Source organism: Heterodontus francisci, chromosome 5 (genome assembly GCF_036365525.1).
Source record: "Heterodontus francisci isolate sHetFra1 chromosome 5, sHetFra1.hap1, whole genome shotgun sequence".
NCBI classification, from domain to species: domain Eukaryota; kingdom Metazoa; phylum Chordata; class Chondrichthyes; order Heterodontiformes; family Heterodontidae; genus Heterodontus; species Heterodontus francisci.
This window is the reverse complement of record NC_090375.1, coordinates 54,604,976-54,621,322: the sequence shown is the minus strand read 5'-3', so window position 1 is coordinate 54,621,322 and position 16,347 is coordinate 54,604,976. Positions and strand designations below refer to the sequence as shown.

General features: G+C 44.4%; 1 protein-coding gene across 1 annotated transcript in view; it reads right to left on the bottom strand.

Moving 5' to 3' along the window:
* The window catches only part of ptpn23a (protein tyrosine phosphatase, non-receptor type 23, a), a 123,739-nt gene extending 121,496 nt beyond the window's left edge, over positions 1 to 2,243 (bottom strand). Inside the window, exon 1 of the mRNA XM_068031443.1 lies at positions 2,144 to 2,243. Coding sequence (XP_067887544.1) covers positions 2,144 to 2,227 — 84 coding nt within the window. The 5' untranslated portion in view covers positions 2,228 to 2,243. The remainder of the gene's footprint in view (positions 1 to 2,143) is intronic.
* Between the last annotated feature and the right edge of the window lie 14,104 nt (positions 2,244 to 16,347).

The following is a 16,347-nucleotide window of genomic DNA, read 5'->3' as shown; positions in this document are numbered from 1 at the left end:
ACTGGAGAGTGTGCAGAGGAGATTCACCAGGATGTTGCCTGGGCTGGAGCATTTTAGCTATGAAGAGAGACTGAAAAGGCGAGGGATGTTTTCCTTAGAACAGAGAAGGCTGAGGGGGGACATGATTGAGGTATACAAAATTCTGAGGGGCATTGATAAGTTAGATAGGAAGAAACTTTTTCCCTTAGCAGAGGGATCAATAACCAGGAGGCAAAGATTTAAGGTAAGGGGCAGGAGGTTTAGAGGGAATTTGAGGAAACTTTTTTTCACCCGAAGGGTGGTTGGAATCTGGAACGCACTGCCTGAAGAGGTGGTAGAGGCAGGAACCCTCACAACATTTGAGTATTTAGATGAGCACTTGAAACACCATAGCATACAAGGCTACGAGCCAAGTGCTGGAAAATGGGATTAGAATAGTTCGGTGATTGATGGCCGGCACAGACACGATGGGCCAAAGGACCTGTTTCTGTGCTGTATAACTCTATAAATAAAGAAATAAATAAAATTGGGAATGCGCAAGGGCCAGAACTGGAAAGACAAACTTGCATTTACATAGCTTTTTTCATGAACATAGGACATCCCAAAGCTTTTTACAGCCAATCAAGTACTTAAGTGCAGTCACTGTTGCAATGTACAGAACGCAACAGTTAATTCACACACAAACTCAACAGCAATGTGATGACCAAATAAGCCATTTTTGTGATGTTGACTGAAGGATAAATATTGACAGTGAGATTGGGGAGAACTCCCCAGCTCTTCTTCAAAATAGTGCCATGAGATCCTTTCCATCCACCTGAGAGGCAGGTGGGGCCATGGTTTAATATTTCATCCCAAAGATGTCACTTCCAACAGGGCCACACTCCCTCAGTGCTGCACTGGAGTGTCATCCTTGATTTTTGCCTTCAAGTCCTGGAGTGGGATTGAAACCCACAACCTTCTGATTCAGAGGCAGAGTGCTCCCAACTGAGCTACAGCTGACATACTAGCCACCAGAGGTATGTAGAAATCTCAGAAGGTGATACAGTTGCAAATTACAGATGTGGAAGAGGATGAACATGATGGAATTTGAAAACAAGGATGAGAATCTTAAAACCTAGACATTGCTGAACTGAGCTAATCGTCAGTTAGCACAGGGTAATGGGACTTGGAGAGAGTTAAATCAGAAGGACTTCCTGAACTCTGCTGCCCAGGTTTAGAGCGTAGGATATGGGAGGTTAGGCAGCAGCATGTTGGAATAGTCAAATCTGGAGGTAACAGCGGGGTGGGGAAGATGGTGGCGTAGTGGTAATGTCACTGAAGTAATCCAGAGGCCCAGGCTAATGCTCTGGGGACACAGGTTCAAAACCCACTACAGCAGATGGTGGAATTTAAATTCAATTAATTAATAAAAATCTAGAATTGAAAGTTAGGCTCAGTAATGCTGCCATGACATTCACTAATGTTCTTCAGGAAAGGAAATCTGCCAGCCTTACCTGGTCTGGCCTACATGTGACTCCAGACCCACAGAAATGTGGTTAACTCTTAACTGCCCTCTGAATTGGCATCTGCCAAGGGCAATTAGGGATGGGCAACAAATGCTTGCTTTGCTAGCGACATCCACATCCCATGGAAGAATTTTTTTAAAAGTACAAATGGGTGTTTCAGCAGATGAGCTGAGGCAGGGCATAGTCAGTCAATACAACAGAGATGAAAACAGGCCATCTTAGCGATGGCGCAATTGCAATTTGAAGCTCACCTCAGATGAAATATAATACAAGAGTTGCAGACAGTCTGGTTCAACCTCAAACAGTTGGCAGTAAGAGAGACTGGGGGGGGGGGGGGGGGTAGTGGCTAGGAACTGATACACAAAACAAAAATAATACCTAAATCAATTTTTAAATTGTATGATTTTTAAATGTTACATAAAAATGGAATATATAGTAGCTCAAACAAGTAATGGTTTGAAAAAGTCCTGCATTATGTTGAAGGAGAGCAAAAGAGAGGCACAGGGCTTCAGTCGGGTTGCTGGAGTCTCTGGGACTCAGCAGGAACATTCTGGGGCCTGAATGACACAAGCCTTCTGCCTCTCACCCGGTTCGTAGGGCTCAAAACACGTAACCGGATGGAGAATACCGAATGTGTTCTCGCCATTGTTGTTATTCACCTGTCGGACGGCGCTAGCGAAGGGAAACTCCCCAGCTTCCTTCAAGTCGAGCCAAATCATCGGCATCCGCGGCACAGCCTCCATGTTGAAAGGACGCAGCCCACGACCAACCGGATGTTGGGTTCTCACCAATGGATGTGATGTTCCCAGAAACGGACGTGACATCACGGGCGAGAGCTGTGCTTTCTGGGACTTGCAGTCCAGCCGCAGTGTCCATCCAAGACAGCGGAATGATTGTTGGCAGCTTCTGTCTCAGCGGAATGATTGTTGGCAGCTTCTGTCTTCAGCACCATTCTGCCCCCTCCCTCTTACCCCACAGAAAGGAAGGGATGCCTTCTATGATACCATAACAGAATATTAAAACTGAAATTGAGCATAGATAACATGCCAAACCCACTCGCTCACAAATCAACTAACAGACTTTTAAAATCAAGAGTCGCATTTTTTTTCCAATTATAAACTATGTTCAATTGACGTTTGGCTTCTTCTTCTTTGGCCTCCTTGTCTCGGGAGACAATGGGTAAGCGCCTGGAGGTGGTCAGAGGTTTGTGAAGCAGCACCTGGAGTGGCTATAAAGGCCAGTTCTAGAGTGACAGGCTCTTCCACAGGTGCTGCAGATAAAATTGGTTGTTGTGAGAAACGTAGCCCACTTGATAATTTACACCAAGTCAAACTCTGAAGAAGTAAGTTTATTTAACGTTCTTGCAAGATCGGGTGTCCTACAAGCAGGCACACCGATCAACATATTCAGTTCATGTTTATACAATACAAATCAATTTTTCCACGCCTTTAGTTTACATTATTGGTTATAACATATGACACTAACCTATCCTATAGTTGCTACATACTCCTCCTCTGTTTACTTCTCCCCCTACTCTAACTTTCTAGCCCCTAACTCTTGTTGTTGTTTTACCTTATTTGGCTCTCCATTGTGTGTTTTAACTTGCAGCTGTCAGCCTTTATCTTAGTGGGGCAGTTTCTTATTCACTACATCCTTTGTTCTAACTCTTGCTGTTAATCTTTTCTCTGCCTAAGCACAATTTTTAACTGCTGTACTGTCTCAAGGTCTTTACTTACATACCCTTATCAGTTCTCTTTTTCAGTGATTTCATTATGTTGTGTAGAAATGACTTCTCGGTAATTTTCCACAAGCTGTAGAAACAACATTTCAGTATTTCTTATTCTCACAATTCCCCCTTTTCTTTTACTTAATCCTTGTTGTTTTCTACATACTGAGGAGGGGTCTCATATGTCCTCTCAAATCCTCTGAGCATTATTTCAGCCGCCTTCTCAATGTCTGTACTCCCGTTGATACTATCCATTCTGTCATTTGGTTTCGGGCCTTGAATTCATCAGGTACCCTTCTTGGGACCCCTATGGAATCCAAGTACACCTGGTCGTCAAAAGAGTTCGCTATCGCTTCCCTTTTACCCCATTCCCTCGTTATTATCTTTTGTTTCTCAAATGCCAAGGTGAATGGTATTGCCAATTGAACAATTGCGCACGTCCCCTTCCACTGGGAGGGTAGGGTCTGTCTCAGGATTTTTCCTCCGCAATACCACCATAAATCCGCTCTGGGGACATTCAATGATGAGTAGTTCCCTCCCCTGACTCTTCCAGTTACGTCCTCAGTCTCTATGCATGACTTCAACTCTCCCATATTTCTGGTTAGCTCCGCACCGTGTCGACTTACGCATGATGTGTGATTCACACTGGTGGCTAAAAATGAAGGGGGAGTCCTTGAATCTTTTTTCTCTAGGGGAGGGAACATTAATGACAAGGATATGCAAGTTTGAATACCCCAAGCCGTCTTATCCTGATATAGGGCTAACATGCATTCCATGCCCTTTCGGTCACGCTCCCACCCCAGCGGGAAAGGTACTACTTGAGCTATCGGTCTACCAGATGCACAAGCATAGCAATTGTTTTTGTTCAAACTTTTTACAGTATATTTTATCCATTCTACCCAGGCATTTGTGTCCCCGTAACCGGTTTCTATCTCAATTGTCTTTCTCAAGTCTTTTACCTCTATTATTTTTACTATGTTAGGATCGTTATGAGAGGTCCCTTTTAGTTTATTAGATGGTTTACCAGTCTTATCTATTGTTACCTGAAAACAACATTTTAATTCACCTTTCTTTTTCCCTTCTCTAGCTGTTACTCCAAACACCTTAATAAAAGCAAAATACTGCGGATGCTGGAAATCTGAAACAAAAACAAGAAATGCTGGAATCACTCAGCAGGTCTGGCAGCATCTGTGGAAAGAGAAGCAGAGTTAACGTTTCGGGTCAGTGACCCTTCTTCGGAACTGACAAATATTAGAAAAGTCACAGATTACAAACGGGACTGTCCCGGCAGACCCATTGTGTCAGCCTGCTCCTGCCCCACTGAACTTATTTCTTCCTATCTAGACTATATCTTTTCTCCGCTGGTCCAGTCTCTTCCCACCTACATCCGTGACTCTTCTGACGCCCTACGTCATTTTGACAATTTCCAGTTTCCTGGTCCCAACCGCCTCCTCTTCACTATGGACGTCCAATCGCTCTACACCTCCATCTCCCACCAGGATGGTTTGAGGGCTCTCCGCTTCTTCCTGGAACAGAGGCCCAAACAGTCCCCATCCACCAACACCCTCCTCCGCCTGACTGAACTTGTTCTCAAATTGAACAACTTCTCCTTCAACTCCATGCACTTCCTTCAAGTAAAAGGTGTCGCTATGGGTACCCGCATGGGTCCTAGTTATGCCTGTCTTTTTGTGGGATATGTCGAGCATTCTTTGTTCCGGTCCTACTCAGGCCCCCTCCCCCAACTCTTTTTCCGGTACATTGATGACTGTATCGGTGCCGTTTCCTGCTCCCGCCCCGAACTAGAAAACTTTATCAACTTTGCTTCCAATTTCCACCCTTCTCTTACCTTTACATGGTCCATCTCTGACACTTCCCTTCCCTTCCTCGACTTCTCTGTCTCCATCTCTGGGGATAGGTTGTCTACCAATATCCATTATAAGCCCACTGACTCCCACAGCTACCTCGACTACACTTCTTCACACCCTACCTCCTGTAAGGACTCCATTCCATTCTCCCAGTTTCTCCGTCTCCGACGCAACTGCTGTGATGATGCTACCTTCCATGGCGGTGCTTCTGATATGACCTCCTTTTTCCTCAACCGAGGATTTCCCCCCACTGTGGTTGACAGGGCCCTCAACCGTGTCCGACCCATTCCCCGCACCACTACCCTCACCCCTTCCCCTCCCTCCCAGAACCGTGACAGGGTTCCCCTTGTCCTCACTTTTCATCCCACCAGCCTCCATATCCAAAGGATCATCCTCCGCCATTTTCACCACCTCCAGCGTGATGCCACTACCAGTCGCATCTTCCCCTCCCTTCCCCTGTCAGCATTCCGAAGGGATCGTTCCCTCCGCGACACCCTGGTCCACTCCTCCATTACCCCCACCACCTCGTCCCCGTCCCAGGGCACCTTCCCCTGCAATCGCAGGAGGTGTAATACCTGACCATTTACCTCCTCTCTCCTCACTATCCCAGGCCCCAAACACTCCTTTCAGGTGAAGCAGCGATTTACTTGTACTTCTTTCAATGTAGTATACTGTATTCGCTGCTCACAGTATGGTCTCCTCTACATTGGGGAGACCAAGCGCAGACTGGGTGACCGCTTTGCGGAACATCTCCGCTCAGTCCGCAAGCAGGACCCTGAGCTTCCGGTTGCTTGCCATTTCAACACTCCCCCCTGCTCTCATGCTCACATCTCTGTCCTGGGATTGCTGCAGTGTTCCAATGAACATCAACGCAAGCTCGAGGAACAGCATCTCTTCTACCGATTAGGCACGCTACTGCCTGCCGGACTGAACATTGAGTTCAATAATTTCAGAGCATGACAGCCCCCCATTTTACTTTCATTTTTAGTTATTTTTTCTTCCTTTTTTTAACATTCCTTTTTACATTTTTTACAATCTTTTTTTGCATTTATTTCATTTCATCTTAGTTTGTTCAGTTTGCTTACCCACTGTTTTTTTCAGGTTGTTTTTCTTCAGGTTTGCACTTGCTGCTGTTCAATATTCAGTGTATTCACACCTAATCTGTACTAATGCTTTGTCTTTCAACATACCATTAACATATTGTTTGCCTTTGCTCCGTGACCTTATGGTCAGCTATGTGCTCTGGTCCAATCTGCACCTGCTCCTTTGTTATCTCTTGCCCCACCCCCACCTCACTTGTTTATAATCTGTGACTTTTCTAATATTTGTCAGTTCCGAAGAAGGGTCACTGACCCGAAACGTTAACTCTGCTTCTCTTTCCACAGATGCTGCCAGACCTGCTGAGTGATTCCAGCATTTCTTGTTTTTACTCCAAACACCTTGTTGTCTAATTGGAAGTGGGTATTTTTGATTTGTCGTTCTTCTGTTATTGAGCCATTCCGATGGCGTTGGATGGATATTCCACCAGTCGTTTCTGTCCACTCGGTTCTTTTTATTGTCAAATATATATATAGGGTTGCATTCCTTATCTGGACAATCTGGACCTGGTTTTATTGGGCTCTGGTGAATGGATATAATTGGTGGGAGTGGGTCTCCTGTTAGTAGTCCATCCCCATAATAATGGAGGGACTCCACATGATAATTTCTTTGGTTATGTATGCCCCCACATGGGATTAGGAAACATAAGTCTACTTCTACCACCTGAGGGTCCTGGATCTTGGGGATTTCAATTCGTGTACCGTTGTCCCCGTCAGTTCCGTCCCACATTGTTATTTTTCCCATTACTGGGATGACTAATACTGCATACAAAAACATCCAACCCATTTTATTTCCTGGCTACTTTTGAAAAGAAAGAGAGAGAGAGAAAAGGCACACAATATTACAGACAGTATTTCCGCGCTCGCGCCGCTATATAAAAAAAAAGTTCGTTACTCAAAGTCTTTTTAGCCTTATTTTCAATGGTTCTTCTGTTAATTCGGTTGTCCAAGTTCTTTCCTCGGCTGGGGGTTGTACCGGCCCCTTGATTCTTGTGTAGTGGGTCCAACCTCTTTCTGCCGTTCTTATGGCTGTTTCAGTGGTTAGGAGAGTCTGCTGGTATGGTCCTTCCCAGTTCGGTTGTAGTTTAGTCTCTTTCCACGATTTCACCAGAACCCAATCTCCTGGTTGGATCTTGTGCACTGCAAATTCGAGAGGTGGGGTCTGTGCTAACAGGCCTTGCTTCCTGAGGAATGACAATGAGGAAGACAACGCCAGTATATAGTTCTTTAGAAACAAATCTTTAGTTTCTAAGGTTGGCATCTCGCCCCTGGTTCCCATATAGGGTAATCCGAATAGCATTTCATAGGGGACAGTCCCACATCTTTTCTAGGGGCTGTCCGAATTCTGAGTATCGCTATAGGTAAACATTTGGTCCAGGGTAACCTTGTTTCAAGTACCAGTGCCATGCCTTTCTGCTCACTTCCACATTCCCCCCTTTTATCATTCGATGATAACCTTCTCTCTACTGATCAACTTATATATGATTATATATATATTCACTAGGATTATGTGGATCTATTTACTCAAATAACATTTAAACAGTATAATATAAAAGCAAATATAAAAAACTCAGCAACTGCTGAATCAGAAGGGTAGGCTGAGCCACCCTCTAACAAGGGGGCGTGTATTAGCCTGGTCGGTATGTTTTTCATTCTAACTTTCCCCTAGGATTGTCATGTCTGGGTGATAAGAAGAGTGCTGTTGAAGTACAATGTCTCTCTCTCTCTCTCTCGCTGTACCAGCTGCAAGGCCAAGTTGCCTCTGCAGCCCTGAAGTTATGAAGTCATTTCTGATAAGCTGTCCCTCCCTGCAGCACTGAAGCTAGCTTGTTAGCAATACATGACTGATTAATTGTTTCATCTTAAATGTTCCCATGTAATTCTGTTCTTAAAAATTCTAAAATCTAAATTCTGTTCTCACAGTCCCCCCTTTGATTCTTCAAAACATTTTAAAAAATCAATCCCTTGATCCCACCTAGGTGCCTTTAATGGTCTCTATTTGTCTGGAAACAGCCTTCAACACCCAGAGGGGTCGCACTCAATACGTCGCCTGCTTGTGCCATAAGAGGGGCCTGCGGTAACTCTGTAAAGGCATAAGTTTTGCAGGGGCTTCAACTACTTGTTTACAACATAAAAGTGTGGAACACTTGTACAATTACCATCTCATTTAAGCTTCACTGTTTTTCTCTGGCTTCATCTCTATTAACGAAAACTTTCTGCGCTTCTCTGAGCAGTTCGTCCAATTGTTTTTCACTCCATCCATCTATCTTTTGAATTTTCTTTTGGATGTCTGGCCATGATTTTGTTACAAAATGGACTCGAAGGAGTCCTTGGGCAACCGGGTCTTCTGGATCTAAACCTGAATATTTCCTCATTGTGTCCCGTAATCTCTGTAAGAAATTTGAGGGAGTCTCATCCTTTTCCTGTTTTACTTCGAAGGCCTTATTCAAATTTTGTGATTTCAGGACAGATTCCCTAATGCCTTTTACTATCAGATTTCTAAGGTCTTTCATCTGGCCCCTATGGCCGACGTTATTGTTCTGCCACTGCGGGTCTTGATTAGGGTATTTTTGTTCGGCTGGTTCGTTTCCCCCTACCCCGGGAGGGTTTTCCCTTTCCCAAATTTTCAGGGGTCTTCTACGAGGACTTTCATTTCCTTTTTAAACACTCTTACCTCTCCTGACGTTAATGGTGCACTAACAAATCCAATTTCATTATTTCCTATTGGTACCTCTCTCAAGGGCATCATTGTCTGAGGAGACTCTCTGTCTCTATCGTCGTCGTTATCGTCGGGTTTAGGGGTGGTCCTTCTTGCTGTCCTTAGATCATATTTGGGTCTTTTTCTCCTTGGTTTTTGACTCTAAATCCCAATACTCCAACATCCGTCCCAATGGACTTTCTGGAGGGATGTTGCCGGCAGACTTTCCTTGTCTCCCATCGTCTTCCTTTTTATACGATTTATTTCCCATGGTCTACAGTATTCACCTCCTAACTGAAGGGTCTTGTACCCTACGGTATTCACCTCCTAGCTGAAGGGTCTTATACCTTACGGTACTCACCTCCTAACTGAAGGGTCTTATACCATACAGTACTCACCTCCTAGCTGAAGGGTCTTATACTGCAGGACTGTAAAATTCACTCCTCAAGGACTTTACAATTAGTACTTAGAAGGTCTTATCCTACAGTTAACCATAAGTCACCAAGATAATACTTAAAAGTCATTTTTCTTACCTTGGTCCGTGCACGGAGTTGCCTGACTTCACGTGTGTACCTGCCGCACTAAATACTCGTTCAGAGTGACTTCCCTAGGATCGTTTTCAGTCGATGACTCGGGTCCGCTACCGACGAGAGAAACGAGACCGTTTTTAAATTAACGGGACGCGTCTTCTCGTCTGTCGTCGGCCGCGGTCCCGGCAATGATGAAGAGATCCCGGACGAGCCCCCAATTGTGAGAAACGTAGCCCACTTGATAATAATTTACACCAAGTCAAGCTCTGAAGAAGTAAGTTTATTTAACGTTCTTGCAAGATCGGGTGTCCTACAAGCAGGCACACCGACCAACATATTCAGTTCATGTTTATACAATACAAATCCATTTGTCCACGCCTTTATTTTACATTATTGATTATAACATATTATGACACTAACCTATCCTATGGTTGCTACAGTCTCCTCCTCTGTTTACTTCTCCCCCTACTCTAACTTTCTAGCCCCTGACTCTTGTTTTTGTTTTACCTTATTTGGCTCTCCATTGTGTGTTTTAACTTGCAGCTGTCAGCCTTTATCTTAGTGGGGCAGTTTCTTATTCACTACATCCTTTGTTCTAACTCTTGCTGTTTCTCTTTTCTCTGCCTAAGCACAATTTTTAACTGCTGTACTGTCTCAAGGTCTTTACTTACATACCCTTATCAGTTCTCTTTTTCAGTGATTTCATTATGTTGTGTAGAAATGACTTCTCGGTAATTTTCCACAAGCTGCAGAAACAACATTTCAGTATTTCTTATTCTCACAGTTGTCGGGGCTGTTACACAGTTGGCTCTCCCCTTTCGCTTCTGTCCTTTTTCCTGCCAACTGCTAAGTCTCTTCGACTCACCACACTTTAACCCCGCCTTTATGGCTGCCCGCCAGCTCTGGCGATCGCTGGCAACTGACTCCCACGACTTGTGATCAATGTCACAGGACTTCATGTCGCGTTTGCAGACGTCTTTAAAGCGGAGACATGGACGGCCAGTAGGTCTGATACCAGTGGCGAGCTCACTGTACAATGTGTCCTTGGGGATCCTGCCATCTTCCATGCGGCTCACATGGCCAAGCCATCTCAAGCGCCGCTGACTCAGTAGTGTGTATAAGCTGGGGATGTTGGCCGCCTCGAGGACTTCTGTGTTGGAGATACGGTCCTGCCACCTGATGCCAAATATTCTCCGGAGGCAGCGAAGATGGAATGAATTGAGACGTCGCTCTTGGCTGACATACGTTGTCCAGGCCTCGCTGCCATAGAGCAAGGTACTGAGGACACAGGCTTGATACACTCGGACTTTTGTGTTCCGTGTCAGTGTGCCATTTTCCCACACTCTCTTGGCCAGTCTGGACATAGCAGTGGAAGCCCTTCCTGTGCGCTTGTTAATTTCTGCATCTAGAGACAGGTTACTGGTGATAGTTGAGCCTAGGTAGGTGAACTCTTGAACCACTTCCAGAGCGTGGTCACCGATATTGATGGATGGAGCATTTCTGACGTCCTGTCCCATGATGTTCGTTTTCTTGAGGCAGATAGTTAGGCCAAATTCGTTGCAGGCAGCCGCAAACCTGTCGATGAGACTCTGCAGACACTCTTCAGTGTGAGATGTTAAAGCAGCATCGTCAGCAAAGAGGAGTTCTCTGATGAGGACTTTCCTTACTTTGGTCTTCGCTCTTAGATGGGCAAGGTTGAACAACCTGCCCCCCGATCTTGTGTGGAGGAAAATTCCTTCTTCTGAAGACTTGAACGCATGTGAGAGCAGCAGGGAGAAGAAAATCCCAAACAGTGTGAGTGCAAGAACACAGCCCTGTTTCACGCTACTCAGGATAGGAAAGGGGTCTGATGAGGTGCCGCTATGCTGAATTGTGCCTTTCATATTGTCATGGAATGAGGTGATGATACTTAGTAGCTTTGGTGGACATCCGATCTTTTCTAGTAGTCTGAAGAGACCACGTCTGCTAACGAGGTCAAAGGCTTTGGTGAGATCAATGAAAGCAATGTAGAGGGGAATCTGTTGTTCATGGCATTTCTCCTGTATCTGACGAAGGGAGAACAGCATGTCAATGGTCGATCTCTCTGCACGAAAGCCACACTGTGCCTCAGGGTAGACGCGCTCGGCCAGCTTCTGGAGCCTGTTTAAAGCGACTCGATCAAAGACTTTCCCCACTATGCTGAGCAGGGAGATTCCACAGTAGTTGTAGCAGTCACCGCGGTCACCTTTGTTTTTATAGAGGGTGATGATATTAGCATCGCGCAACGTTTGGCTTACAAACCTCATGAGTGGCTAACAGGTCAGAGCTCTTTACAAAACTACATTTCTGCGTATGAAAATGCTTTACGCAAAAAAAACTTATAAAAATGTTACCCAGATATCACCGCACATGTTGAGCGTATGTTTTATACTAGACAGTCTGGTTTTCAGCTGGTCTGTCCCCACATCTTTACGAGACTAATACTTGGAATGGGCAGGTTGTCTTATGAGGAAAGGTTGGACAACCTAGGCTTGTATCCACTGGAGCTTAGAAGAGTAAAAGGTGACTTGATTGAAACAAATGATATCCTCAGGGGTCTTGACGGGGTGGATGTGGTAAGGATGTTATTTTCTCAAATAACTAATAAGTTGGTTAAATATGATTTCCCTTTCATAAAACCATGTTGACTCTGCCTGATTACCTTGATTTTTTCTAAGTGCTCTGCTATAACGTCTTTAATACTAGCTTCTAACATTTTCCCTATGACAGAGGTTAAGCTAACTCGTCTGTTTTTCCTGCTTTTTGTCTCCCTTTTTGAATAAAGGAGTTACAAAGAACAAAAAACAGTACAGCACAGGAACAGGCCATTCAGCCCTCCAAGCCTGCGCCGATCTTGATGCCTGCCTAAACTAAAACCTTCTGCACTTCTGGGGACCATATCCCTCTATTCCCATCCTATTCATGTATTTGTCAAGATGCCTCTTAAGCGTCGCTATCGTACCTGCTTCCACCACCTCCCCCGGCAGCAAGTTCCAGGCACTCACCACCGTCTGTGTAAAGAACTTGCCTCGCACATCCCCTCTAAACTTTGCCCCTCTCACCTTAAACCTATGTCCCCTAGTAACTGACTCTTCCACCCTGGGAAAAAGCTTCTGACTATCCACTCTGTCCATGCTGCTCATAACTTTGTAAACCTCCATCATGTCACCCCTCCACCTCCATCGTTCCAGTGAAAACAATCCGAGTTTATCCAACTTCTCCTCATAGCTAATGCCCTCCAGACCAGGCAACATCCTGGTAAACCTCTTCTGTACCCTCTCCAAAGCCTCCATGTCCTTCTGGTAGTGTGGTGACCAGAATTGCACGCAATATTCTAAGTGTGGCCTGACTAAAGTTCTGTACAGTTGCAGCATGACTTGCCAATTTTTATACTCTATACATTGACTATTTTACAATCTAATGGAACCTTCCCCAAATCTAGGGAATTTTGGAAAATAAAAAACAACGCATCACTAGCCACTTCTTTTAAGACCCTAGGATGAAGTCCATCAGGACCCAGGGACTTTTCATACCGCAGCTCCAATAATTTTCTTAGTACCACATCCCTGGTGATTGGAATTTTCTTGAGTTCCTCCTTCCCTTCCATTTCCTGATTTACAGCTATTTCTGGGATGTCACTTGTATCCTCTGTAGTGAAGACTGATGCAAAATTCGTCTGCCATCTCCTTATTTTCCATTATTAATTGCCCCAGACTGGCTTTCTATAGGACCAACGCTCACTTTGTTAACTTTTTTCTATTTTAAATATCTATATTTACTAGGTGTTTTTTATATTTCTAGCTGGCTTTCTCGTGCTCTAATTTTTCCCTCCTTATCAATCTTTTAGTCATTCTTTGCTGCTTTTTATATTCTGTCCAACCTTCTGACCTGCCATCCATCTTTGCACAATTATATGTTTTTTCTTTAATTTTGATGCTATCTAACTTCTTTAGTTAACCATGGATGGTAGCTCCTCCCCTTGGATTTTTTTATTCTCATTGGAATGAATCTTTTCTGTGTATTCTAAAATATCCCCTTAAATGTCTGCCACTGCATCTCTATTGATCGATCCCTTAACCTACTTTGCCAGTTCACTTTAGCTAGCTCTGCTTTCATGCCCTCATAATTTCCCTTATTTAATTTTAAAATATTAGTCTTGGACCCACTCTTCTCTCCCTCAAACTGAATGTAAAATTCAATCATATTAAGATCGCTGCTGCCTCGGGGCACCTTCACTATGACATCATTAATTAATCCTATCTCATTGCACAATAACAGATCTAACATAGCCTGGTTGACTCCAGAATGTGCTATCCAAAGAATCTATCCTGAAAACATTCCGTGAACTCATCTAGGCTACCTTTGCCTATCTGATTTTTCCAGTCTGTATGTAGATTAAAATCCCCCATGCTGTATCTTTCTGACAAGATCCCATTATTTCTTCCTTTATACCCCGTCCTACAGTGTGGTTACTGTTCATGTTTAGATCCGGTATTCTTATTTTGAAACGGCCAGCCTCTAAGAACCACAATTGATCTTTAAATTGTTTATCTTCATTGCTTAATATTAATGTTATTTATTTAAAATTGCAATTATATTGATCCTACGAATGTAAATATATAGCTGATTGAATGGGGACGCTATGGGGTAGAAAACAATAGTTTCTAAGGGTATTAAACACAACTACATGTACTGTAAAATATCACAGGGGACACAACGTCGCTGTGAGACCAGGCAAAGTGGACTAGCTGTCAATTTATATTTGATTGGTGTGGCCTTGGTACATGGATAAGACCAGTGTCCCAGTGCTGCACATTATCTGCACTTTGGGTAGGATTAAAACAGAAGTTTAACTATTTATTGAACAATATTCGTTCCCCGAAATGTTCGCAACACCACACACACATTCATTCACTCTCACATGCACTCTCAAGAGAAGATGGATAGAAGGTAAAGGGTAAAAGTTCAAGGTGTGGTCGGTATTCATGGTTTATGGTGAATCTGTTGAATCTTCCAAGTAGAACAGTCTCTTTTAAAGATGCAGGCCTGGGTGTTTGCAGTCTTTAACTTGTTGAGGTGTTGTTGATTTCTGGTGGTTAAGATTTCAGACTGGAGGTGGCAGTTATTTTCAGTTCTCTGCTGCACCAAGTTGAAATGTAGAATTACTGGCAGGGTGTCTTTTTTGTTAAGGCTGTATCTTTCCACAGCCCCTGGCTGGATGACCTTCTGTGATGTGACTGTGATCTCTCCTCTTTCTCCAGAGGGTTACCTTTTAAGGTACAATTTATCATATTAGCATTTCTGGTACCTGACACGTGGTCTTCTCCCCTGGTGTGACCACACAATGGACCAGGATGTGAAATCCGAGGCCAACCATTAACATATTGGATAATATATTATAATATCATTCTGTTATGATGGGTGGAATTTTATGCTCTCCCCACGACGGATTTGGAGGTGTGGAGAACATGAAACCGGGTGGGATGATGTTGGGGTGGTGGTTCCCGCCACCAAACCTGCCTCCACCGAAATTTAGCGCAGGGCGGGAAGGCCTGTTAAAGGCCCTCCTGCCCCACCACCGATTAACTGGGTAACTAGCCCCCAATTAAGGGATGCTTCCCATCACAGCCGCAATTACCTATGCCCTGTCGCCGCATGGGAAGCACAGCATGAAAAACCATGCAGACTGCTTCCCAGCTCTGGGGAGGAAGGGGGGTGGTTCCCTCATTCAAAGGCACTTAGTTTCACAGTGGGGACCCGGCATCAGGAAGGGGCAGGTCCCTCTGAGGGCTCTCTCCCTTGACCCCACCCCATGAGATCCGTCCCACCCTGACCTCCCTGAGGTCTGGGTCCAGTTTTGATTTTCGGCCTCCAGGATGGTCATTTCCAGCAGCAGCCATTATCTCCGCAGTGGTGCTGCAACTGCCAGCATCTGATTGGCTGGCAACATTCCAAGGGCGGGACTTCTGGCAACAGAATCATAATTCCTCTGGAAGGCTCGCCGCTGTCCACTTAAGTGGCTGATTGGCACTAAATGCAGCAAGCCTTCTGGGAAAAAAAGGCAATGCGGGGATCTCGCCGTTGGTTTCACCCGACGTCAAAACCCCCACCGCGAACATAAAATACCCCCTGATGTGTCTAGTTCACACCTTCTGTGTCTCAGAAGAAATGCATTCAATTCAGGAATGTCGCTTGATGGTGTCAGGATGGGTGTAATGGACACCTCTTAGTCTGGAATGTACTTTTTTGTCCTTTCAAGACAGTGAGGCAATTTTTGAATACACAGGCCAGGTCATCAACCCTTCAGTGGTAATTTTGCAGCACACTGTTCCCTTTAAGAAAGAGAAGTCAATTTCAAAGAGTCCACATTGGATAAAGTTTGTCTCTTAAAAGTAGTAATATGATAAGTTTTTACTGGGCATGGACAATATATATTAATAAAATTAGACATTATAGATGCAAATTAAGGGATTTGCAGACACAGGGAATGTAGCTTTAATTTGTTGCAAATTTGACACCCAGCCTGCAAGTACAATATATTCACGTCCCCCAGGCTGACATGCAATTGCAATGCCCATTTTAATCTATATTGGCCTGGCCTTAATATAATCCTTTTTGCATGTGTGCATGAGGTTGGCAGAGGAGTGTCTGGTATTCTTGTGTTCCATTAGTGGCCACCCTACTCCCACTGCAGTGGAATGATTTTGCTGAGTAGGAGACCAATGGGCAGATTGTACCTGTGCCAGCTCCTTGGTAGAGCTTTCCAATTAGTCGCACTCCGCTATTCCTTCCCCTGTAGCCCTGTAATTTTTTTTCCATTCAAGTATTTCTACAATTCCGTTTTGAAGGTTAGTATTACATCTAGTTCTACCACCCTTTCAGGAAGTGCATTCAAGATCATTATCATAATTTTAGATGCAAAAGGAATA